Genomic DNA, 27,705 nt, shown 5'->3' on the forward strand with positions numbered 1-27,705 from the left:
TAATATATTATCATATTTAATTAATATCACTTTTATTATTACATAATAATACTAATAAATTTTTATTAGAATGTCAATTTAGTATATAATTAATTTAAAAGTTTTTCTAAACTCATATTCTTATGTTTATTAATTTCTAATGGCACACGCATTACATGTGATTTTATGTATTTAATTTTAATTAATTTTTAAATAATATATTTTTAATTCATTGTTTTTATTGTTAAATCTAATTAAAATATATTAACAATTCAAATACCATATTAAAATATTGATTTTTGTAGATCAATAATTCTTTAATAATAAATATTTGTACTATTTTCAACATAATCTTCACTTTTTACTATTTGATTTTTATTTTTATTTTTATTTTCTTAACATTAAAAAATTGACTATAATAATTTGTAAAAATTACTATTTTTATTTTTGATTGAACTTTTTTATCTAGTAATGGTAAATTAAATTATAATAATTATTAAATGTGTAATTATTGCAACTTTATACTTATTACAAATTAATTAATATTTCTAAAAGAAATATTATAATTATTTGAAAATGCGGTATTTTCATGTTTGATTTATTATTAACAACAGAAATTTGACAGCATAAGTCCGGAATAATAGCAAGAGATTGCTAAGCCATTATTTTTAGCAACCAATAGTAGATCTTCATTGAATATTACAACAACAACAAAGACAGCTTTCACCAAGCTTATTTATAAGCAACCGTAATGTCGGAAAAGTAGAAAATCTAAGCTTCAGTTTTTTCCTTTTTGCCCAAGAGCTGGAAACCAAATGCCAAACCTAAGATCAGGAGGGGTACCAAGAACTGTAATATCTTAAACAGAAAGCCGGGTTCGTCATCTTTTTGGGTCACTGAATACGTCTGTGGTTTGATCTTGTTTGGAGGAGGAACCGTGGTGCTGTCCACCTCACCAATGTAGTATTTTTTCATCATGTTCCTTGCATCATCACTGTGACCAACATCTTCGAAATCCTGTGTCGCATCTTTTCCTGCGTAACAAGTAGTTCATAGTGGTACCAACATGAATAAAGATGAATCAAGCCGGGATAAAGAAATACGATCCGCCGGTTAATTATTGGCAGATAATAATACAATCATCTTACCACTAGCGGCTAGCAAGACTTCATCTCCTCCAGGATGATCCTCCAAGAATTGGGTTACATCATACACCTGATATATTAGGATGAAAAGAAAATAGGTTTAAATGAACATGAAACAAGGCTTCATTGTAGTATTCAGATGGAATTATCTAATGTGGACTTATAAGCAAAAACCCAAATTTGATTTCACCGAAAATGTCAGCAATTCGACAGATACAGGATTCAGCATCATTTTTAATCAAAGATAAAATCTTGTCCCGTCCAGCACAGGTTTACAAGATGAATTAAATTTCTACTAATTTGAATAGTACCAGTAATCATTGGATATCGTGGATATGCATATATGGAAATACTTTGTAAAAGTTCAAATCGGAAGGGAGAATCTAATAATTTCATTTGTCATACACAGAACATTCAATTCAATATAGCCTTTCAAATTCTAGAATTAAGCTATAAAATATAAATCAACAACAAAAGAAGAGGGGAAAACCTGAAAACCAACCTTTCCAGATATCAAAAGCCAACGATCATCCCTTTCCTTGCGCTTTGCCAGTTCTTCAAAAACAAAAACCTTTTCCCCACAATCCATTTCTTCAACTACAGAAAAGAAAAACCCAGAAGTTGAGAGAGCAATGGGAGGGATTATGAGAAACTAATTGGGGAATAAATTAATAAATAGAGAGGGATTTTCTTACATGTTAAAGAGGAAGTCAAAGGAGTGAAAATCGGTGAGTTTGAACTAGACCAGCGGGTTGGATCGGGAGGTGGGAATATAGATTTAAAGAGATTTTTTGAATCAGTTAATCTATGATTTGGAATGGAAAAATTAAATCAGACCAAAAATAAGGTTGAATTAGATTTTTTAATTTTTTAAAATTTTGAATACACTAAACCAATTAGATCAATGGTCTAAAAATAATTTAAAGTTAGATTTATCTATGAGTTGGGTTATCTGCTCGAAGACTAGTTTAAAATTTAAGAAGATTTTGGCAAAAATATTAGACTCAAAAGAAAATTTCGGTAAAAAAATTAAGTTCACTTAAATTATGAGTTGAACTCAAGTTTGAACATTCAAAGCTCGCGCTTAGCCTAGTCTAATTCATTTTAAGTTTATATATTTTATATTATGTTATTTTTGTATATTAAGTAAGGTAAAACACATTAAAAATAAATTTATACTAAATATATAATACTACTTTAATATAAATATTAAAATAATGTTAAAATTTTTAACAAATAAAAAGTATAAAATATTAAATATTAAAATAATATATGAATGAATTTAAAAGATTTAAATTAAATATTTTTAAATATAGATAAATTTAGAAAAAATTTAAAGGTAGGACTACAAATATAAAATAAGTCACAAATCCGGCCCTGAGCACCTGTATTTGAGGCCAGGGTTGTAATAAAACGTGTGGGAGAATCGCAGTTTTATCTTACTTGGCAGTGGTCTGACCAATCAGTCGCTGGCCAGGTGCTCCTACACTCATGTGGATCTTTTTGTGGAGCACTTGATCTTTTCCTCCGCCACTTCTCTTTTACAATTTCTTTCTTAAAATGAATAAACAATCGCATCTGTTTCTAATATAAAATTTAGAAAGTAATTAAACAAAAAAGAAGAAAAAACTAATTTTTATTGGTTTGATCATATTTTTCAGAATTAATACCAACTCAATGAATTTTCCATTTTTGAAGATTTACAAGAGCTAGTAGACGGTAAATATATATATATATATGCCTCGTTCAATTCTCTCTTATATTTCCTCTTGGTTGTTTATACAAGGAAGATTATTTTCATACATTTTCCTCCATACTTTTTTTGTTATTCCATTTGTTCAAGACCAAAAGTCCCACCACTCATAACCACTACTGTAGCGATCAAAGAGATCATCAGAGTCAAAGCTCTGCCACTCTTCTGAAGATGTCAAAGAACCATCAGCTGGTTCCGCCATGCTTATAAAGTTAAGCTTTTCTTCCAGTCCAAAACAGTCTATCTTTATGCCACTATCATCATCCGAGACCCCTCCAAGTGCGTGTTCCGATCTTTCCATTGATAAACTGAGCTGCCCTTCAGAATCAGACTTGACACCCTCCCCCTGATCTGACTCTCCGTCAATGCTGTTCATTGATGTCACTTGTTCGCAACACTGGCCTTCCTCTTCTGGCTTCTTAAGCAAATGGTTCAGCTTCTGCAACTGTTATATTATATATGATTTAAAAACATCTAACATGTTATAATCTTTTCATTGTTTTTTTTGTATGCAAATGCAAAAGTGAAAGTAGTACCTGAATCACCAAGCCCTGCTTTTCTTTCTTTAAACTTTCGAGCTTGGAAGCTAGAATGTTATAATTGGCTTGTAGGATGCTGTAATCTTGTTCAAGCTGCTTCGATTTCCACCGAGCCCTCTTGTTCTGGAACCAGATTGCAACCTGTCTTGGGTGCAACCCCAACTCTTTAGCCACCTCCAACTTCTTCCCAGGCTCAAGCCTGGTTTCGGACTCGAACATCAATTCCAACGATTTGATTTGTTCATCGCTGAACCTCCTCTTGTTATTGTTCTTCGTTTTGGTTGTTGAAATTCCAGTCACCGACATCATCTCCTGCGTATAATTATCTCCCCCATCAAAAATCATTTCTAGGATCACTCTTTACAAGCTTTTAAGTAGTACAAAGCAGTGTTCAACAAAAGGGAACAAATTTGGACTTGTGTGCTTCTGAATATGCTTATATAGTAGTTATAAAGCTCATCTGCAACCCAAGTGCGTGTATTTATAACCCTTTTATCTGCCCTTGAAACATTACCATTCGAATCTTTATTTGATTACCCCTTAGCTATGAAAAATAAAATTAAGGCTTAGAGGTCGGCATCAAGAGTCCTAGCCGTCCTTTTTCTTAGCCATTATGGCTAGCTTAATTATTATTTATTATCATAATTTAATCATGTTTAGTAATTTAACATCATGATCTTGTCGTTTTACAGATCTCTGATTCCATAATGTCATCGTTCAAATATTAATATTAAAAAATTATAATGTCTGAATCTAGACTTGTTTTTAATTATAAAGTATCAGACACATGAATCATGTTCCACCGGTTAATTAATATCGAATTCCATCTCCGATTATGTCTTTGGTAAAAAACATTCAGGGGTGTCTCAAGAGTAAAAGCAAGTTGTTTTAGTACCCCCAAAAATATAAGCCCCGTACTTATATATATATATATATATAATTTTTGAATCTCCACATTAATCTCGAAAACCTTATTCATTTTGATATAGCAGTTTTTCCCACTATTATTCTTGCCCAGTATGAACAGATGCTTGAGACAAGTATCTTTCACCTGTCACACGTCAACCAATGGACACTTGCCACTTGGCTTAAATCTCTTACGTAGTCATTTTATTTGAAGTTAGTGGTTCAACTTTGAAAAAGTTGATTTGAAATGAGGACACGTGCCCCAATCTTGTTTAATATCGTAGTTTATTTGTTTTCAAAGTACAGGTGTCTCTCATACTTTGCTTCTTCCTACGACCCTGTCTGCTTGCTTCCCACGTGGCATGCAACCATAATTTTTTATTTTTCCTTTTCCGAAGAACCATTATTATTTTATGTCTTAATTGGTAAAGAAGAATTCAAAGTACCAACTGCAACATATATATTCTTTTAATTTAATTTTAATTCAAATAAATATCAACAATGACATGTGAAATCTATAAATAATAATATATATATTTATTTTTCAAATTTATAAAAATAATATAACAAACATTTTTAATAAGTAAAATCAATATTATCTACAAAGATTACTTTTGACTATTCTAATGAAGCTAAGCCAATGAGACAAAAGACTTTATGTACCCCATTGGTATAGGTCATAATCATATCTCATGTGTGTGATTTGGGGAATGTTGCTAATGTATTTTATTATATTTGTTTATTTATTTTGTATTTGCTTGACCCTTTCATCAAGATTTTGATTTGCAAATTATATTGTCTCAAATAGTCGTATCTCTCCACAATTGGACGTTGAAGATTGTGTGACTGAGCCTCCAATTCCTTGTTTATTATATTCTTAAATCAACACTTCTAATGAACCCTTATCAAAATTCAACTTGCTTTGGAAAAAGCAACACTCTATTCAATGAGGGTATAATGTCAATTAAATATTCTAAGACTAAACAAAACAAAGAGGGAAGAAACGAGAGTTTTGTATGAGTGGTAACACACTTAACTTCTTTATTTTGTATATATCATATATCTCTGCGTTGGGGTTAATATCAAAATTAGGGTTAAAGAGAGGATGTTGAACCGTGAATGGAGTTAAACTTACTGGAGGAAGACAGCACATATTGTCACAATAGCAAGATTAAAGTTGCAACAAAGGCTGCTAACGGGGCAACATGGCAGGAAATGAGTGGGGAGGGGATGATACAAACAGGTCCAATCAAAGTTAGCTTTTTTTTGCGTGCGTTAAAGTAAGTTGCTTGTTCAAATCAAAATGATTAGTGCATCCGAGGATAGGTGGATAACTATTGTCCATGTCAGTTTTTGAATAAACATTTACATTTGTGGCTGTGGCAGTATACCGGATAATGGATATCGGCACCGTCGTGGCATGTGTGTGCGAAACCAAGGTCCATCCTCTTACCTATTGGAATATTACAGATGTCCCAAATTTAGCCATGTTTGTTTTTAGGCCATTTGAAAAACATGAGCTAGAAGTCATGGATCAAACTGCATCATGAAAGTTGGCTAATTTTTTTTAGTACAAAAGGAAATCATTAGACCCTTTACATAACTAGCAAAAGGAAGAAAAAAAAACATTCCAACAAGGTAAAAAAAAAAAAAAAGGAAAAACAAGAAGGGTCCTTAAGCCTAGATCTCAAGACCCCTGAGCTTAGTAGATATTGATATTAATGGATTATTGACACTAGAGAGCAGAGGCCTTATTCGAAGCCAAAGCCTAAAACAGAGCAAACCATATCATCAATGACAGTGGTTTGCCTCTAATGAAATAGTTATTGTCTCAAGATAGAATAGAGTTGTAATAGAATAAAATGAATATAATAATAGTTTGATTGGATGGAATAGAATGAATATGATAATAATATTAATGTATTTGGTTTAAGAAAGTAGGTCTAACAATAGCATAAGAAAAATGTTGAATGACAAATATACTCTTTAATAAATTTTTTAAAAGAAAAAGTTAAATCAAAATATATTAAAATATTCAAATGACCTATATATCCTTTAATAAGTTTATTATTTTATTTTAAAAATTATTGAATATACCGTTAATAGAATTTTTAGACTCTACAAACAGGTTGAGGGTTTGATAAGTATATTATAAACTGTAATAAAAAATAAAAAATTTATATAAATAAATATAACACTTTTCCTTTTAAATATTAATTAGTATTAAGCATGTATATCTAGAAATGGTAAAACACTTCATTAAAAAAAAGAAAGAAAGAAAGTCAATGCATAAGCAAATTATATATGCAAACGTAAAAGCCTATCATCCCCGTGAACTCTTTAGAAATCAAGACAACTAAATAGATCAAACTGAAACCAATTTAGTTCACTCATAACTAAAACTATCTCAAACAATTCAAGCATTATGGCGAAATATTAAAGCAATATATGACATAAATTATTATGCAACTCTTAAACCAATCATGTGGTAGTAATGTTGTTGCATGTTAAAGGCATACCTCATATACAACATATATTTATTAAAAGTCTAATAAGAAATTAATGAAATCTTGAATTAAAGCATTCTTTTGAGATACAAGACTTGTTTATTTATACAAGAAGACTATAACTAATTCATAGCTAGAAATTGGTTGAGGCTAACTAATAGTAGTTATTTAGTTGCTTCTGTTAATAGTTTTTGTTAACATATGCTGAGATTTCCCCTGCAGAAGCGCGAAAAATAATAAGTGAAATCATATTGAGTTTATCACGACATTAAGCAAAACTCCTTATAGTCAATGGCTTGATGAGTATTCTACTATTTGATCTTTACCAGGAACATAGTTCATCTCCATGTTTCCACTCAACACCTTGTCCCGAATGAAATGCAGGTTAAGTTCCACATGTTTCACTCAAGCATGTAACATTGGGTTGACAGCCAATGACACTGTGCTGAAATTGTCACACAAGACAACTGGAGGTCCAGAAAGTTTTATCCCAACTTCATCAAGTAGAGAATGAAACTAAGTTACTTCAGAAGGTGCATTTGCCAAGCTTCTATATTTTGCTTCTATAGTGGATCGTGACACTACACTTTGTTTCTTATATGTCCAGCCAATGAGATTATCTCTAAGATACACATAGTAACCTAATATGGACTTACGATATTCAAGACAGCTTGCCCAATTAGCATCAGAAAATCCGGTCAATGCAACCCTTGAAGGCTAAAAAACTATTCCATGGTCAAGTGTCCCTCAAGTATATCATAAAACGTTTAACAACACTCCGGTGAATGTCATGTAGTTGATGCATGTATTAGCCCACCTTATTGACAACAAAGGCAATATCTAGTCGGGTGAGACACAAGTACTATAATACTCCAACAATCTACTTGTACTTTGTACCATCATCAAGCGGAGTGCCAACCAGAGAAGTCAAAGTAAGTGAACTCACCATAGGAGTGCTAACAGGCTTAACATTTTCCATACTTTCTCGATCCAATAGCTCTCGAGCATACTTGTACTGGGAAATATGTATATAATCACCCTTGCGAAAGACTTCAAGTACAAAAAAATAACTAAGATCCCTTAAGTCCTTTTAAAGAAAACTGATTATCAAGACACTGTATTACTTGATCAATTTCTAAGTCTAAATCATTTGTGAAGATTATGTCATTGACATATACAAGCAAAATGACACATCCAACTGTAGTTTTCTTAAAGAACAATAATGGATCTGCACGAGAAGGCTAAAATTGTTCCTTTTGAACCAGAAAATCTCTCAGCTTTTCAAACCAAGCTCGTGACTTGTTTAAGACCATATAGTACCTTGTTTAGTTTGCAGCCCAGAAAAGTATCATTTGCATAAAAAAAAATTCAAATCTAGGAAGTTATGTCATGTACACCTCTTCAGTTAGATCACCATTTAGGAATGCATTGTTAACATCAACCAGTCCTAATTTCTATCATTGTGACACTGCTAATGGTAGTATTGTTTGCTTTAACCATAGGGCTAAAGGTCTAATGGTAATCTAGTCCTATAGCTTGAGAGAACCCTTGTGCCACAAGACGTGCCTTGTTGTAAGCTACACTACCATCCTAATTCTTTTGAACTTTGAAAATCCACTTGTATCCAACAAGAAGTCAACCATAAGGTGGTACTACCAAGGTCCATGTATTATTTTTGGACAAAGCCTGAAGCTCATCATGAACAGTAAACTACCAAGATGGATCGACCATAGCTTCATGTATATTAGTTGCCTCAACTAAGGTTACTGCAGCAGTGTAAACCTTTGGCTTGTAGATGCCAACTTTGCTCCTGGTGATCATTGGATGTGTGTTACTAAGCATAAAACCATGTTGTTGCTTCATAGATGTACTAGAAGATGCAGTAGCAGAAACCGTAGTAGTAACTCTATAAGATACACTGATAGTAGGACCAACAGATGATCTAGAGGAGATACTGACTACGAACTGAGCAGAATTAGTAGTAGAGATAGGTGTGTGAGAAGTAGAAGATTCAGAAGTAATAGCAGTGGATGACAATGCATGCTAATTTGGTTGTGGATTCAGAGAAGGAGAAGACATAAACAATGGTAGTGTTTTGACTGGTCTGGCAGTAATAGATCTAATTGGAGTAGCATTTGAGAATGAAGCTTTGGCAAATGGAAACACGCTTTCGTCAAATTAAACATGCCGAGAAATATAATCACGACCAACACGATCAATACATTTATACCCTTTGTGACTAGAAGCATAGCCTAAAAAAACACATGAAGAGGATCAATACTACAGCTTATGCCTATTACAAGGTCGAAGCAACGGATAAAACAAACACACAAAAACCTTGAGTAGCTTGTAATTAGGTGGAATACAAAATGACCTTTCAACTGAAGATATGTCATTCAAGACCTTTGTAGGCAAAAGATTCATTAAGTGTATTGCAAAATGAAAAGCATCAGCGCAATAGGAAAATTATAGTGATGCTTGAGTGGGTAAAACCAGAAGAACTTCCACAACCTACTGTTGATGTCATTTGACCAATCTATTCTGCTAAGATATGTGAGGACATGAGAGCCTATGAGTAACACCATTCTGCTTGAGATAGAGAGTAAAGCTTCTAAATTCACCTTCATTGTCTATTTGTAACTACTTAAGCTTGACACCTAATTATAACTCAACAGAATTCTTGAACGAAAAGAAAGCTTGAAATGCATCTGATTTGTTTTTAAGAAAATAAATCTATGTATGTTGAGAGAAAGTGTCTACAAATTATATGTAATATTGATATAACCAGAAGAATAACAGGAGGCTGGCCCCCACAAATCAACAACAACAAGCTCTAGAGAGCAAAATACACTATTGTAAAAGAAGAAAATGATAGCTTATGGCTTTTTCCTATTTCACAAGCATAACACAATCAAAATGACTTAGTTTTGGGAATTCTAATATTACAAGATTTTAGAATCTGATCAACAACAGCAGAGGAGGAATGATCAAGTCGTTGATGTCAGCGAGTTAATTAAAAATCTAAATCAGACTTCTGAAAAGACTCAGCAGCATTAGTGGCTTCATGTGTAATGTTGAAAGCATGTATAGGTGTTGCTGGCAAAAACTTGTACAACCCACCTAACTTAGTGCATTGGAGTAGAATCTTGTGAGCCTCCAAATCCTTTACATAGCAATAATGAGGATAGAATTCAAAATAAACTTTGTTATCTTTAGCAAATTTTGAAATAAACAACAATTTTTTTTGTATATCAGGAACAAACAATAGATCATACAATAATATTCACCACAGCAAATGCACAAAAATGATGAAACAATATGAGAAATTGCAACACGATGACCACTACCTACAGTAAATGTACCTAACCCAATATACAAACTACATTCAATAAACTTGGTAGGGTGATTGGTTATGTGTGTCGTTGCTCCACTATCCGGGTACTATGCTTGATCAGCCACATTGGCAGGAGTGACTAGAACTGATGCAAGATTTTCTTGTAGCACATTAACAAAGATTGAGAACCCAATATGGTTGAAGGTATCAACATAAAATGTGCCAAATGAGGGAAAGACTATCTTTAAAAGTAATGTCTCTAACCTTATTTCTCTCTAAAAAAAATGTTGCACTTTTTGTCTCAAAATATTCTTAATTGTGGAATCATAAAACTTATGGCCCCTAGATCGTTCAAAATAACCAATAAAGTAGTCGTTCACTATTTTGGAGTCTAATTTATTTTGATCTGGCCTATAAGGCCTTGTCTCAGCTGTACATCCCCAAATGTGGAAGTGCTTTAGGCTAGGCTTTTGACTTGTCCAAAGCTCATAAGGTGTTTTTGCAGCTGTTTTAGTAGGTACTCTATTCAAAATGTAAGTTGTTGTCTTTAAAAGCATTGGCTCTAGGCTTTTGACTTGTCCAAAGCTCATAAGGTGTTTTTGCAGCTGTTTTAGTAGGTACTCTATTCAAAATGTAAGTTGTTGTCTTTAAAAGCATTGGCTAAATGAGTATATTCAAACTTCTCATGTTTCAAACTTTCTTCCTCTTATACACAATAAGAAATAAGCTTATTTAGAATCCATTTATGCTTTTAACAGTTGTAATTAATTTTAAATTGGTTAAACTATGCAGGAAGTGATACCAAAATCATAAGAACAAGCAATTCCTTAGAAAGCTTGATCTTAAGTGCCATAAGTCTTGAAGCAATATGTAACATCTCTATAATATACTCCCTCACGTTTCCTTGACCCTTATACTTCATAGACATCAAAGAAGTCAGAAATGATATCATAACAACCGTATCGTTTTTGGCAAGACTAATAACTCTAAATTATATAGCGTTTTACAACACTTTCTGACTAGTAATTCAAGCAAATTCTGAGTATTTTGATAGAAAATTTTGTATTTTTATTACAAAATTTTTAAGTAGGACAAAATTAAAGTTAAATTTGTAATCTTACTTATTTACATGCTAATTTTACATATTTTTGTCATTTTGATGTAGTTTGGTGCAAAAGAAGAAAAGTTAGTCTTGAAGCTCACCTATTTGATGCTCGATGCTGCAGCATTCTTGCAATAGAGGCTATGCAAATGTGGGTTGATAGTTGATCAGAATGGGACGCCCTAAATTAATTTGTTGGACTCTTTATTTCATTTTGACCCAGCTCTCAATTGGGTCGCTGAAATGGACAAGCCTGCTACCAACTATGAAGCCTAAACTGTCTACTAAAGGAGGAAAAAGCCTAATTCGTCTATGAGGAGTCCAACCTATTGAAAAATCGGATTTGGAAAATGCAACGGAAAATAAATTTAGGGAAAACCAGAGGGTTAATTTTTTTTCCAAAATAATAACTTGGTTGTAATATCTAAAGTAATAAACACTTAATCAAAACTATACCTTTTCGATTTGTCTAAGATGAACACTTCAAATGAGTAATCTTCTCCGCTATCCTCAAACTCACATTCGCCGAGTGTGGGCTCACTTCAAATCAGAAAAATTTTCACAAAAATTAACAGTGGGGTAATTACGCAATTTCTCCAAAATTTTAGGCCAAGTTGTAAATAAGAAAAATATCTCTAGAACTTTTCTGAAATAATTTCTTTAGATAATTTTCTCTTTACAACTTTCTCTTGAATTCAAATGTGTGAAAAATAATAACCCATGACTCTCTTTATATAGGGAGAGTTTAGAGAATTCAACTATTATTTAACTTAATCACTTTTATATTAAATTAACTTGATAAATATTATATTAATTTAATATTAAATCTTATTTAATTAATAAAATATTTATCTATAAGATAAACATTAAATTGAATTTAATATTAAGATAATCACTTTAAAATTAAATTAATAAAATATTATTAAGATAAGTATTAAAATTAAATCTAACATTAAATCTATTAAAATAATACTATTTTGAAACAATTAATCTGAAATCAAATTATCTAGTAGAGCCCCAAGAGGCCCGATTTAACCAGCTTTTGGGTATTGGTCTTGGTTTTTTACTCCTACGATCTTAGGTCCAATTTTCAAGTTCAATTACCCATTGGGTCTGTAACACCCCAAACCCGACCTAGACGTTGTGGTCGAATCCGGAGGTATCACAAAGAATAGGTTTAGTTACATAAAATCATTTTAGTTATTTAACTCATATTCTTTATGTCCATTCCCGAAAACATTAATTAAATAGTTTATTTGCCAAAACCTATTTTACAACGGAAGCTAAACAAACCGTTATATTTTAGAAATCCGATTTGTATTTTTAGAAAAACTTCTTTTGCATAAAAATCGTCGATTTCATAAAATAATTTATCAAGGCATACGAATTATTATCGAGCCAAAAATCAACAGTTAAAAATCATAAAGTTCAGAGAGTCCTAGAAATTACAAACTCTCAAAAGAATACCAAAATCATAAATAAAACCATAAATTAAATACATAAACAGTTTACGATCAAGTGGTCATCGTTGAGTCTCCACCACACTGATTCGCCTAAGTCTGTGGATTACCTGGACAGAATAGACAAACAGATGTGAGTTTTTGTAAACTCAATATGTAATCTAACAGAGTTAAACAAGCAAACATATAGAAATCTTATAACAATCAGATACAGATTCGGGCCTATCCCATTTCAGATACAGTAATCGGAATCAGATATACAGATCAAAACATATAGAATCCTAACCCTATCCTTCAAACACCAACTCCGCCATCCCAACACACCATGTGGGGTTAAAAATTCCCACCCATCCCAACACACCATATCGTGCGAATATGACACAAGTCAGATAATGTACAATTAAGCTGTTAGAAATTAGGCGATGATTGCCATTTAGACCACTTCTTCCTCATATACGAATCCCACCCCAATAAACAGATGTAGAATACAGATACAGATATAACAGAATAAACATGCTCAACATTCTTATGTACAGATAACATATATGCATCTAGCATGATAATCAGACATGCATAGCCTAAACATACTCAGAACAGAATATCAGAATATCATAGCATAAAAATTAGGGTTTAATTAGCCCTTACTATTAATATGGGCGGGCGGCCTGGGTCGGGCTGCACCCAACTAAAAATTTAAGCCCGTTTACTAGGCCCAGGCCCGGCCCAGCCAGAAAAATGGGCCTAAAATTTTGCCCAAGCCCGGCTCAAATAAAAATGTTAAAACCCAAGCCCGAATTCTACCCCCATATTAATTTTTATATTATTTTTATATAATTTTAAAATATATATAAACCATCAAAAATACTAAAACATTAAAATAAATATTTCTCAACAAATTGAAAATAAATTTTCAAAAATATGTATACTTAAATAACACTAAAATAGATGCAATTTAACAAGCAAATGTCTTTAAAGTAATAAAAAAATTAACAATAAAATAAGTTTTATATAATATCTAAACAATAACAATAAAATAGTAGCAACATAATAGTAAAATAGTAGTAAAATAGGAGAAAATAATAATAAAATAATTTTAAAAAATAGATTTTATTCATTTAGTGAATTCGGGCTGGGCCGGGCCTGGGCCAAAAATGCCTTACCTGAGGCCCGACCTTTTTTTTAAACGGGCTTTATTTTTTTTCCCAAAACCATTTTTCAGGCGGGCCTTCGTGCCACCCAGCCCATGCATACCTCTAGCCCTTATCGACCCTACAGTAGGCCCATAGTCGATCAGAGTGGTCCGTACGACCCTAGGGAAAATTCTAGAATTATGGGCCCACATGCCCGTATGGTCCATACGCCCAGATTGGCCTCGCCCGTGTGGCTCACGCCACCACACAGGCGTGTGCTGCGCACGACCTTGCCTTCGTAGACCACACAGCCGGCCACACACCCATATGGCATCGACAGTGGCCATTTTCAGCTTTCATCGAAACTTAATTTTTCACATTTCAAGTACACACCTGATACGTTTACATCGCAAAATCACTCCCGAGACCACCAGCACCTATCGTCGTCCAACATATCACCAAATTAGTCGTTTCAAGTAATACTAAATCGAACTACAATGAGATAGACAACCCTTATAATTACCAAAACCCTTACCTTCGAACAACAACGATGATTTCGCACACTAGAGTACCGATTAACAGCAACCAGCCCCATCAACTAACGATTTACAAACCAAAACAATTAACTACCCTCGCCACACTTACCAAATGTACCAAAAACATCTAAATATCAAGATGCAAGATCACGACATAGACAAAAACAAAATGCATAATCACCGGAATAGAAAAAAGGAAAAGAAAGTGACAAAAAATTAACGTCAGAGTTCTTTAGAAATTTTTGAAAGAGTGAGAAAATATAAAAAAAGAAAAGAAATATTGGATAATTATTAAGAATCCCTCAAATTCCTCCCCACTATCCCACCAACAACCACTTCTCAGAATCCCAACTCCACTAAAATTCTATCAGATAACAAAGTAAAAATAAAACACCCTTGCTAATGCAAGGAGTCAAACACATTACCTCTACCACACCAACACCTTTACCACTCGAACCAACAGGCTCATTCTGATATGTATTTACAGACAATTAAATATAAGCCCAGCCAACAAAGGTAAGGCTTAGATAAAAAATAACAAAATTAACAAATCTGGGACTTGAACCCTAGACCTCATACACACACCCAGAACACTTAACCACTAAAGTAGGTACTCACTTGTACAAGATTTTTAGAGAAATAGGAATAAATTATTCAGGGTGTTATAACTCTACCCTAAATTATTCAGGACGTTATAACTCTACCCCCTAAAAGAAATTTCGACTTCGAAATTTACTTGATCCAAACAGATGAGGATACTGGTGATGCATCGAGTCCTCAGATTCCCATGTGGCGTCTTCAATGCTATGATTCTGCCACAGAACCTTTACCAACAATATTGACTTCCTCCTTAGAACCTTAACATCTCGATATAGAATTTGAACTGGCTCATCTTCAAAAGTCAAGTCTAGTCAAACTTTGATTTTCTCAACAGAGACAATATGAGATAGATCAGACTGATACCGCCTCAACATCGAAACATGAAAGACATCGTAGATACGGTCTAACTCTGGAAGAAGCTCCAACTGATAAGCGACTGGTCCCACACGCTTTAGAATTCGATACGGCCCAATGAACTCAGGGCTCAACTTGCCTTTACGACCGAATCTCAGAACTTTCTTCCATGGAGAAACTTTAAGAAAGACGAAGTCCCCCATAAAATACTCTATATCACGCCTCTTCAAATCTGTATAAGATTCCGTTCTATCAGAAGCTGCTTTTAGATTATCCTGAATCAACCTAACCTTATCTTTGGTCTCAGAAACCAACCCAGGACCCAAAACCTGACGTTCACCTAACTCAGTCTAACATAGAAGAATACAACACTTATAACCATATAAAACCTCGTAAGGTGCAATCTGAATGCTAGCCTTGAAACTGTTACTGTAGGCGAACTCAGCAGCGACAGATAATCCTCCCAACTACCTCGGAAATCAATTACACAACTCCAAAGCATATCCTCCAGTATCTGAATCACCCTCTTAGACTGACCATTGGTCTAAGGATGGAATGCAGTATTGAAGTCCAATCTCAAACCTAGAGCTTTATGCAATTTTTCCAAAATCGAGAAGTGAAATGAGGATCTCTATAAAAAATAATCAATACAAGAACACCATGCAATCTTACTATCCAAAAAATATACAGTTTTGCTAACTTCTGTAGAGAAAAGCCCATTCGAAACAAAATAAAATGAGCAGACTTGGTCAATTGATCCACGATGACCCAAACAGAATCCTTCTTAGTAGGTGTCAAGGGGAACCCACTAATGAAGTCCATCGTTACTCATTCTTATTTTCATAAAGGAATCTTAGCAGGTTGGAGCAAACCTGAAGGGAGCTGGTGCTCAGCCTTAACTTGCTGACACGTCAGACAACAAGCAACGAAATCAATAACTTCACCCTTCAAACCGAGCCACCAGTACAGTGACAAAGATCTTAGTACATTTTATTACTACCGAGATGCATAGCACAAGGGCTACTATACGCCTCCTTTAGAATCGACTGCCTCAAATCAGAATTATTCGGTACACAGATCCTACCACGAAAGCATAAAACACTATCATTATTCAGCCTGAAATCAGAAGTACTACCACTCTCAACCTGACGAAACCGTAAACCCAGAGACTCATCCCCCAACTGCTTAACTCAAATTTGATCAATCCAAGTCGGCTTAACTTGCAACTCAGCTAACAGACTTCTATTATCAAATAGACCAAGTCGAGCGAACATCGCTCTCAAATCAATCATGGCCCTACGACTTAGAGCATCGGCCACCATATTAGCCTTACCAGGATGATACTCAAACATGCAGTCATAATCTTTGAGTAACTTAATCCAGTGGCGCTGCCTAATATTCAACTCTTTCTGAGTAAGGAGGTACTTGAGGCTCTTGTGACCAGTATAGATAATACACCTCTCACCATACAGATAATGCCTCCAGACTTTTAATGCAAAAATCGTCACCGCCAACTCGAGATTATGCGTCGAATAATTCCCCTCGTGTATCTTAAATTGATGGGACGCATAAGCTACAACCTTACTATCTTGCATCAACACATATCCTAAACTGACATGCGATGCATCACTGTAAACCACAAACTCCTTACTGAATTCAGGCTGCATCAGAACAGGAGCTTGAGTCAGAACAAGCTTGAGCTTCTCGAAGCTTGATTGGTGCGTATCAGTTCAATCAAAAGGAACACCCTTGCACAGAAGCTTAGTTAAAGGTGCTGCAATCCAAGAGAATTCCTCAACAAAATGCCAATAATAACCCGCCAAATCCAAAGAACTATAGATTTTAGACACGTTCTTAGGTTGTTTCCAATCAAGCACAGCCTCAATCTTTCTAGGATCCACTCAAATCCCCACAGCAGACACCACATGCCCGAGAAAAGTTACCTCTCATAACCAAAACTCACACTTACTCAACTTAGCATAGAGCTATTTTTCACGGAGAATATGAAGCACTACTCTAAGATACTCATTATGATCATCTTCAGTCTTAGAGTAAACCAAAATATCATCAATGATGACCATGAAGAAATGATCCAAATACGGCTAAAAGACTCGATTCATCAGATTCATGAATGCAGCCGAAGTATTCGTCAAACCAAACGGCATAACTAAGAACTCATAATGTCCATAATGAGTCTTAAATGTAGTCTTATGAACATTTACCTCTTTAACCTTCAATTGATGATAGCCAGAAAGAAGATCAATCTTCGAAAACACCAAAGCCCCTCAAAACTGATCAAACAAATCATCAGTCCTCGGAAGTAGATACTTGTTTTTCATAGTCAATTTATTCAACTATCGATAATCGATGCACATCTTTATGGTCTCATCCTTTTTTCTTAACAAACAGAACTGGTCCGCCCATGAAAACACGTTAGGATAGATGAAACCACGATCTAGAAGCTCTTGAAGTTGAGCCTTAAGCTTAGTAAGCTTCTTTGGTGCTATACGGTAGTAAATTCAACCTCTCGATTCGGAGGTAAACCCAATAACTCTTCAAGAAAGACATCTGAAAAATCCCTCACAGTTCTGATATTCCCGATAGCAGAGTCCCCAAAAATAGAATCACTGACGTAAGCCAAATACACCTTACACCCTTTCCGAACCAGTTTCTCAGCTGCAAGAGCGGAGATCACGTGGGGTAAATAATCTCGACACTCACCAATTATAACCACTTCTATATCATTCTTGGTCCTCAGAACGACCCTCTTAGAATCGTAGTCCAAATTGACTCGGTGCTCAACCAACCAGTCCATACCCAAAATTAAATCAAACTATATTTACTAGAAAAATAGCCCCTTGTGCCACTAACGGAAGAGACCTATAGAGTTTACTAACCCGAACAGGCTACCCCAATGGACTCAATACAGTAATCTCTTTATAAGTGCTCTCAATAGATATCTCCAGGTTCTTAGAAATGGAACTAGCTATATAGGAGTGTGTTAAACCTATGTCTATCAAAGTAGTGCAAGATACATTAAAAATTAAGAACATACTGGTGATAACATCTTGAGCGTCTCTATCATCTTGGCGTCAAGCAGAATAAACCAACACAGCCTGTCTTGCCTCAGCTTGACCAGCTCTTCTGGCCGATGCTCTCTACCATCGGCCCATACTTTTACCACCACTAGCTAGTCCACGACCCTTAAGTGGCTGTTAAACTACCCTCTGAGGCTACACAAAATCCGGTCCCGAAGCTTACATCTGATCAGATTACTGTGGACACTTTCGAATTCGATGCTTCAAAGACTCACACCTCAGACAAGCCCTTATCCTCTTCCAACACTTGCCCAGATGGTGCATACCATGATTACCGCATGGCTGAACCCCATTAGGAGCAACCAGAACCCTCACTCTAATAGGCTCATCAGGTCTGACCTTTTTCTTAGGCCTCTGAATAGAACTAGTAGGTTCTGAATCTGTCTTGTTCTTACCTCTCTCGCGGTCATTATTTTGGCGTTCTACGCGCTTAACCTTCTCGACGATCTTCGCCTTATCCACCAGAACAGGAAACTCGTTCTCCCTTTGTGAAGCAATCAGGACCCTCAAACTATCTTTTAAACCGTCCTCGAACCGAATGCACTTCTCATACTCAGACGTAACCATGCATCGAGCCACAAAAACTCGACCTCATACTCGGACACAGATCTATCACCTTGTGCGAGATTCATGAACTTACGCCTACTAGCATCCACATAACTCACTCCCACATACTTACCCTAGAAGGTGGTTGTAACATCCCAAAATAGGGCCTAGTCAAAATAGTAGTTTCAGGATCACAAATCTGACATCAAATATTTATTTTATGATTATTATAAGGTTTACAGAATGAGAATATGTATGTGTTAAAATTTCATGAAGAAATTCTTTGATTAAGGTGTCCAATTAGAAATTAGGGACTAAATTGAATAAATTGAAAAACTTGGATTCTAGGATAAATTTGTATAAAATTACTTTAGATTATAAATTAAAAGGCCTTGGAGAGCAATTTTCCCAATTTTTAAGTTTTTTGGACAAAAATGGGCTTGCATGAATGAAATTTTAAAGAAAGTGCTTGAGGGTATTTTGGTCATTTGGCATTTTAATGAAATAAAATGGGAAAAATGAACCAAAAATCAGCCATCTTATCCCTTGTACCAGTTGAATTTGATGACGAGATTGCTACAGAAAGACGTTAAATTTGAATGGATGGAAAAGTGTCAGTAAAGTTTTGAAAAGTTAAAGACACTGCTGACTGAAGCTCCTGTTTTGGTATTGCCTGAGTCGGGAAAAGAGTTTGTGGTCTACATTGATGCATCCTTAAATGGATTAGGTTGTGTACTTATGCAAGATGGCAAAGTAATAGCCTATGCTTCACGACAGTTGAAACCGTACGAGAAGAATTATCCGACACATGACCTAGAACTAGCCGCCATCGTTTTTGCTTTAAAAATTTGGAGGCATTATTTATATGGTGAGACTTGCCATATATTCACAGACCACAAGAGTTTGAAGTACTTAATGAATCAAAAAGAATTAAATTTGAGACAATGGAGATGGTTAGAATTAATTAAGGATTATGATCTAATCATTGACTATCACTCGGGAAAGGCGAATGTGGTCGCCGACGCGTTAAGTAGAAAATCCTTGTTTACATTGAGGGTCATGGATGCTCGATTGGAATTGTTTGATGATGGTTCAGTCTTGGCAGAGCTAAAGGATAGGCCGACATTTCTTCAAGAAATCTATAATGCCTAAACTAATAATGAAGACTTGCAAGCTAAAAGGACTCAATGTGAGTCGGTTATTGAATCAGATTTTTGGATTGGTTCTGATGGATGTTTGATATTTAAAGATAGGGTTTGTGTACCCAAAGACAATGAAATTTTACAAAAAATCTTGTAAGAAGCACATAATAGTCGTTTGTCAATTCACCCGGGAAGTACCAAGATGTACAATAATTTGAAGAAAATGTACTGGTGGAACAGTATGAAAAGAGATATTTCTAAATTTGTATCAAAATGCCTAGTATATCGGCAAATTAAAGCTGAACATCAAGTACCTTTAGGTTTGTTACAGCCTGTGATGGTCCCCGAATGGAAGTGGGACAGAGTTACTATAGATTTCGTGACAGGATTACCATTAACTCCGAAAAAGAAAGATGTCATATGGGTTGTAGTAGACAAGTTGACGAAGTCAGATCATTTTATTTCGGTAAGGACAAATTACCCTCTTGATAAGTTGGCCGACTTATACATTTCTGAGATCGTGAGATTACATGGGGTACCACAGTAGAGTATTTCAGACAGAGACCCAGTGTTTACTTCAAGATTCTGGAAGAAATTGCAAGAAGCCTTGGGTATGAAGTTAAGCTTTAGTACAGCTTTTCACTCACAGATTGATGGTCAGTCTAAGCAAATGATTCAGATCCTTGAGGATATGTTACGATGTTGCATCCTCGAATTTCAGGGTAGTTGGGAAAAATACTTGTCGTTGGTAGAATTTGCCTATAACAACAGTTTTCAAACAAGTTTGAAGATGGCACCTTATGAAGCCTTATATGGCAGGAAGTGTCGAACTCCATTGTACTGGACAGAACTCAATGAAAGTCAGATTCATGAAGTTGATCTGATTAAGGAAACTAAGGAGAAAGTTAAAGTGACACAAGATTGTTTAAAAGTGGCATCGGATTGGCAAAAGTCGTATGCTGACATGAAAAAAATAGAAATTGAGTTCCAAGTTGGAGATAAAGTATTCTTGAAAGTATCTCCATGGAAGAAAGTGTTGAGATTTGGTTGGAAAGGCAAGATGAGTCCGCGGTTTATCGGACCGTACGAGATCACCGAAAGAGTTGGACCATTAGCCTATCGTTTGGCATTGCCACCCGAACTGGAAAAGATTCACAATGTGTTCCATGTATCTATGTTAAGGTGATATCGATTAGACCCCTCTTATGTGATTTCACCGACAGAGATTGAAATTCGACCGGACATGACTTATGGAGAGGAACCGGTTAAGATTTTGGCCCGTGAGATAAACAGCTGATGAATAAAGATGTGGCTTTAGTAAAAGTTTTATGGCATCGTTATGGTGTAGAAGAGGCTACATGGGAGCCAAAAGAAACCATGAAAATCCAATATCCGAACTTGTTTATTAGTAAAACTTTCGAGGACGAAAGTCCCTAAGGGGGGAGAAATGTAACATCCTAAAATAGGGCCTAGTCGAAATAGTAGTTTTGGGACCATAAATCCGACATCAAATATTTATTTTATGATTATTATGAGGTTTAGAGTATGAGAATATGCATGTGTTAAAATTTCATGAAGAAATTCTTTAAGTAAGGTGTCTAATTGGAAATTAGGGACTAAATTGAATAAATTGAAAATCATGGATTCTAGTAGCAATTTGTATGAAATTGCTTTAGATTATAAATTAAAAGGCCTTGGAGAGCAATTTTCCCAATTTCTAAGTTTTTGGACAAAAATAGGGTTACATGGATGAAATTTTAAAGAAATGGCTTAAGGGCATTTTGGTCATTTGGCATTTTAATGAAATAAAAGGGGTAAAATAAACCAAAAATCAGCCATCTTCTCCCTTGTACCAGCCGAAATTCTCAAGCCCTCCATAGCTAGGGTTTTCAAGCTCATTAGTAAGTACTTCCAAGCCCCGTTTTTAATGTTCTTTGCATTTTTGAGATCCCGGTAGCTTGCTTTCTCTATTTCTACCCATATTTCATGTTAGGGTTTATGTTTAAAAATTTACCTATGCATGAGTTACTTGTATTTTGATGGTTTATGGAGGAATATGAAAGTTGGATGTGTGTTAAACATCTTTTCCTAGATGATTTTCATGAAAAACCCTTAAAGGAAAGTTTTTGCAAAAGTTGTTAAATGTGTTTGGCTAGGCTTGGGTAAGATGGAAATTTCATTTGTTTCATTATACGAGCCTAGAGACTAAATTGTAAAAATGTGAAAGGTTAGAGGCACGACGGTCATTTAAACCGGGGGTGGAATTTAGACTTGAAAAGTATAATGTAGAGTATTAATGATTTAATTCTGTTGTTATAGACCCCGAGGAACAAATTTCGGAGGTCGATCGAGGAAAACGAAAGGTTTCGGAATAACTGAAACACGACACTGAAACGAATACCAGATAAGTTCGAATAACTTAATGTAAACTCCTAATATGCCTAATTATATGATTTGTGAATGAATGATGTTTGCATTTATTGATGACATAAAAATTTCATGAAATGCATCTTTGATAATGATATGTTGAAAAATGTCTCGGTTGAGGTTTAAAAAGGGAATTCGATGGATAAACCATGATTTACAAGCGAATTGAGATCTTGCATATGTTGTAGAAAGGATTTAGCCTGGATGGGTAATCCGTTGATCTCAATTATAAAAAGGATCCAACCAGGACGGGTATTCTTTTGGATGATCGAGCCTCCCAAAGAATATATGTGCATTATAGATTTAGCCCAGATGGGTAATCCAATTAGGGTCTGAATTTAGCCTGGACTGGTAATTCAGATCCGAGCTCAGTAAAGGTGTTTGTTGTTTTAAGGGGATTTAGCTTGGACTGACAATCCCGATATCACCTTATTAGTTTTGTAAATGGGGGATTTAGCTTCGACAGGTAATCCCGCCATAAAATGTAAGGTTCACGGGAGTGCACGCTTGAAATGATTATCCTTATGAATTGATGGTTAATAGATATTCCATCGAGATTTCCTAGAAACTCAACTGGATTAACATGAGAAGGATGTATATCAATGAAACGATGGATGATGAGTTCATCTAGGATAAATTACATGGTGCTTTGTTATGTGACTAACTCATTGATTGAGTGCATGTGATAGGGAACCATTTCATACTTGTTGGTTTCATTATCTATTATGGATGTATGCTAATTACTTGGTAAGTTTACTTTTCAGTTATTCGAGCTTACTAAGCATGTAAATGTTTACCCCTCTCATTTCCCCTGTTTTACAAAGTTCGAGGACTTGTAAGGATTGGAAGACAGTTGGGGAGTCAGCACACTATCAACTAGACCAGCTTTGGTATAAAGACATTTCTACTTTGTTCAATGGCATGTTTAGGACTCTTCAGTATTTTGTTATATGTGTCAATTGATTTGCCAAATAAAGGCATGTAATGATGTATCTATCTTTTTTTCTTTGTATATGGCCATAGGAATTGGCTTATTTTGAAGTAGGTTATGACCTACAAAATTTCCATGCATGTTTATATTCATTTATGATGGTTTGTTTCCAATTGGCAATGAGTCACAAGAACGAGCCAATCTTTAATGTGTTAAAGTAACCTAAAAACCTATAAATACAAGATGAGAAATAACCTGGCCTGTGTGAAAACCAATGATATGAGGTTTCTATGCAATAAGTTTTGCCAAGAACATTTATAAGAATATAATCATGTTTTGCTTTGCATTTGATAATCATTAAGTATAAGTGTTGAAAAGGGAGACCAAAGGCTTGGAAAATAGCCTATTAGGGTCTATACGGTTGGGCACACGAGCGTGTGTCTATCCCGTGTGTGACACACGGGCCACTCCCATGGGTGTGTGGTATGGCCGTGCATTCCCTGCACCAAAAAGTTTAAGTCAGTGTTGTACACGGGCAGGCCACACGGGCGTGTGTCTTGGCCGTGTGCCCCAATTGTATGATAATGATAAAGTCGGTGTTGCAAAAGGGCTAAGGGCATGGGCGTGTGTGATCACACGGCTCCACCTATACAGGCGTGTGACTCTTTAAAGTAAAGGAAATTTTCCAAGGTACCCAAAGTTTATCGAATGTCCTCGGTTTTGTCCCGAACTGCCCCTACGTATGTTTTAGGTCTCGAAGGCCTATTTAAGGGATGAGACGTACATGTTTGAAAATTTTTAAATTTGAGTGAAACTCGGTGACCTGATTTAATATGTTTGTGAATATGAAACACCAGTAATGCCTTGAACCCTAACCCTGCATCAAATAAGAGTGAGGGGTGTTACAGTGGTCTTAAAGAAATCCCAGTTCAGACGATCAAGCTGAGTACCATCCTCAACCGTTAACCACCACTGATATGTCTCATCGCGAGTAAAGACACTGCACCCTTTAGTTTCTGTTCGGGGGTACAGTCTAAATCATTCATGATCCTCTCAGTGTCCTCCAACCAATACTCGGCCACGGTAGGGGCGACTCCAGTGACGCCCCTAAACAACTCAGCATCATTGGACAGAAGTTGTTCAGTTACTTACCCTCTACCCTCAGCTCCAAAATAGGGTCCAGCGACCCTCTTCAAAATCCTCAGTATGGCTTGGGATAGTACGTCGTCCCCAACCGAACGACTTTGAGACCCAGTCTCAGTAGCAGGTAAAACCGGTGTCTCACTTGTATCTAAATATAGCATACTGCTCAGAGATGAAGACTCAGCTTGAGCCTCTTTACGACCTCTAGCATGGCCTCGAATACCATGTCCGTGAGTTCTACGACCGTTCATTGTATAATTCGAGTTCTATATACATTATAAAATTTTATGCATCAGTTTCGATATTTATTAGTAGATATTTTATACATAAATTATCAGAGGTTCAGAATTGTTTTCAAAGGTTTCAGTCTCTAGCTAACTTAGTACAGTTTCAGAAGGTACTATCTACAGTGTTTCAGAGTAGTTCTATCTAAGTTTCAGAAATACTTACAGGATCGGCGCTAAAGATTCGGTGCACCATATACTTTCTCAATTATTCAAATTATTTAAAAACTAATTCTTTTTAAATTACAATTTTGGAACCCAAAATTCACAGCATGAGTTTTGCAATTTAACTCTGATACCACTAAATGTAACACCCCAAACCCGGCCTAAACGTTATGGCTGAATCCGGAGGTATCATAGAGAATGAGTTTAGTTACGTAAAATCATTTCAGTTATTTAACTCATATACTTTATGTCCATTCTTGAAAACATTAATTAATTAGTTTATTTGCCAAAACCTATTTTACAGCGGAAGCCTAACAAACTGTTATATTTTAGAAATTCAATTCGTATTTTTAGAAAAACCTCTTTTGCATAAAAACCGTAGATTTCATCAAATAATTTATCAAGGCATGCAAATTATTATCAAGCCAAAAATCAACAGTTAAAAATCATAAAGTCCAGAGAGTCCCAGAAATTACAAACTCTCGTAATAATACCAAAATCGTAAATAAAACCATAAATTAAATACTTAAAGCAGTTTACGGTCAAGTGGTTACTGTTGAGTCTTCGCCACACCGATCCGTCTAAGTCTGTGGATTACTTGGACAAAATAGACAAGCAGATGTGAGTTTTCATAAACTCTGTGTGTAACCCAACAGAGTTAAACAAGCAAACATACAAAAATCATAACAATCAGATACAAATTCCGGCCCATGCCCATTTTAGATACAGTCATAGGAATCAGATATATAGATCAGAACATACAGAATCTTACCCCCATCCTTTACACACCAACTATGTCCATCCCAACACACCATGTGGGGTTAAAAACACCACCCATCCTAACACACCATATCGTGCCAATACGACACAGGTCAGATAATCTGCAGCCAAGTTGCTAGAAATTGGGCGATAATCGCCATTCAGACCACTTCCTCCTCATATACGAATCCTGTTCCAATAAACAGATGCAGAAATTAGATTTAGATATAACAGAATAAACATGTTCAACATGCTTATATACAGGTAATAGATATGCATATAGCATAATAATCAGACATGTATAGCGTAAACATACTCAGAACATAATATCAGAATATCATAGCATATAGATTAGGGTATAATTAGCCCTTACCGACCCTACAGTGCCCACAGTCGATCGAAGCGGCCCGTACGACCCTAAGGAAAATTACAGAATTATGGGCCTACGTGCCCATGTGGTTTGCCTGTGTGGCCCACATACCTAGCTTGGCCTTACCCGTGTAGCCCACATGGGTTGGCCCAGAATCCACACGCCCGTGTGACATGCCCGTGTGAGCCAACATGCTTAATTTGGTCAAGCCCGTGTGGCTCACACGGTTTTACTCACGCCACCACACCGGCATGTACTGCGCATGGTCATGCCTTCATCGACCACACGGCCATCTACACGGTCGGCCACACGCCCGTGTGGCGTCGACAGTGGCCATTTTTGACTTTCACTGAGACTCAGTTTTTCGCATTTCGGGTACACACTAATTTGTTTACATCGCAAAATCACTCCCGAGACCACGAACACCTATCATTGTCCAACATATCACCAAATTAGTTGTTTCAAACAATACTAACTCGAACTACAACGAGATAGACAACTCTTATAATTACCAAAACCCTTCCCTTTGAACAACAACGATGATTTCGCACACTAGAGTACCAATTAACAGCAAACAGACCCTTGAACTTCCCCTAAACCACACAAAAACAAGCCCCATCAACTAATGACTTACAAACCAAAACAATTAACCACCCGTACCACACTTACCAAACGCACCAAAAACACTTAAATATCAAGATGCGGGATCACGACAGCAAACAAAAACGAGAAGTATAATCACCGAAAAGGAAAAAGGGAAGAGAAAGTGACAGAGAAATTAACATTAGAGTTCTTTGGGAATTTTTGGAAGAGAGAGAACTTAGAAAAAGAAAATAAAATCAAATCAAATAAAAATCAGATAATTATCAAGAATCCTTCAAATTCCTCCCCATTACCCACCAACAACCACTTCTTAGAATCCTTACTCCACCGAAATTCTATCAGATAACAGAGCAAAAATATAACACTCTTGCTAACATAAAGATTCGAACACAGGACCTCCACCACACCAACAACCTTACCACTAAAACCAACAAGCTCATTCTGTTATTTATTTACAGATAATTAAATATAAGCTCACCCAACAAAGGTAAGGCTTAGAGAAAAAATAACAAAATTAACAAATCTAGGACTTGAACCCAATACCCCATACACACACCCAAAACACTTAACCACTGAAGCAGGCACACACTTGTATAAGATTTTTACAGAAATAGGAATAAATTATTCAGGGCATTACAGGGTCAATTGTCCGACTAAATTTACAAAATTATCATATTAATTTTAATTAATTTGATTAATTTAATATTACTTGATCAAAATTAATTTTTCCAAAAATCACTTAAATTTTTCAAATTAATTTTTCAAGAAAATTCTTTAATCAAATTCTCAAGTTGAACAATTCTTACGATCACCCAATTTAATTTCATGACAAATAAAATTGACTTAATTAAATTATTTCCAAAGTCGAAGGATTTACTTCTAATTCAAATGC

At 35.3% G+C, this 27,705-nt stretch overlaps 2 protein-coding genes across 2 annotated transcripts; both read right to left on the bottom strand.

Annotated features, from left to right (window-relative positions):
* Nucleotides 1-545: 545 nt before the first annotated feature.
* Nucleotides 546-1,970, bottom strand: LOC108482031 (cytochrome b5-like). The gene is made up of 4 exons (XM_017785143.2): nucleotides 1,820-1,970; nucleotides 1,627-1,721; nucleotides 1,128-1,194; nucleotides 546-1,013 (listed from the first exon to the last, which is right to left on the bottom strand). Exons 2-4 carry the CDS (start codon nucleotides 1,711-1,713, stop codon nucleotides 751-753), a joined length of 417 nt encoding a protein of 138 aa, XP_017640632.1. The 5' UTR covers nucleotides 1,714-1,721; nucleotides 1,820-1,970; the 3' UTR covers nucleotides 546-750.
* Nucleotides 1,971-2,777: 807 nt separating this feature from the next.
* LOC108487487 (homeobox-leucine zipper protein ATHB-12-like) lies at nucleotides 2,778-4,000 on the bottom strand. The gene is made up of 2 exons (XM_017791844.2): nucleotides 3,414-4,000; nucleotides 2,778-3,322 (listed from the first exon to the last, which is right to left on the bottom strand). The coding sequence occupies exons 1-2, from the start codon at nucleotides 3,759-3,761 to the stop codon at nucleotides 2,963-2,965; spliced, it is 708 nt and encodes a 235-aa protein (XP_017647333.1). The 5' UTR covers nucleotides 3,762-4,000; the 3' UTR covers nucleotides 2,778-2,962.
* Between the last annotated feature and the right edge of the window lie 23,705 nt (nucleotides 4,001-27,705).

The sequence above is a fragment of the Gossypium arboreum genome, chromosome 7 (genome assembly GCF_025698485.1).
Source record: "Gossypium arboreum isolate Shixiya-1 chromosome 7, ASM2569848v2, whole genome shotgun sequence".
Taxonomy (NCBI): Eukaryota; Viridiplantae; Streptophyta; class Magnoliopsida; order Malvales; family Malvaceae; genus Gossypium; species Gossypium arboreum.

Excerpts from the sequence above, each read along its gene's own strand:
- LOC108487487 (XM_017791844.2), bottom strand. The coding sequence starts at position 3,761 with ATGATTTTTGATGGGGGAGATAATTATACGCAGGAGATGATGTCGGTG. Across the intron at positions 3,323-3,413 it reads AGCAGGGCTTGGTGATTCAG|TTGCAGAAGCTGAACCATTT; the intron begins GTACTACTTTCA and ends ATAATATAACAG.
- LOC108482031 (XM_017785143.2), bottom strand. The coding sequence starts at position 1,713 with ATGGATTGTGGGGAAAAGGTTTTTGTTTTTGAAGAACTGGCAAAGCGC. Across the intron at positions 1,195-1,626 it reads GGCTTTTGATATCTGGAAAG|GTGTATGATGTAACCCAATT; the intron begins GTTGGTTTTCAG and ends CTAATATATCAG. Across the intron at positions 1,014-1,127 it reads AGTCTTGCTAGCCGCTAGTG|GAAAAGATGCGACACAGGAT; the intron begins GTAAGATGATTG and ends CTTGTTACGCAG.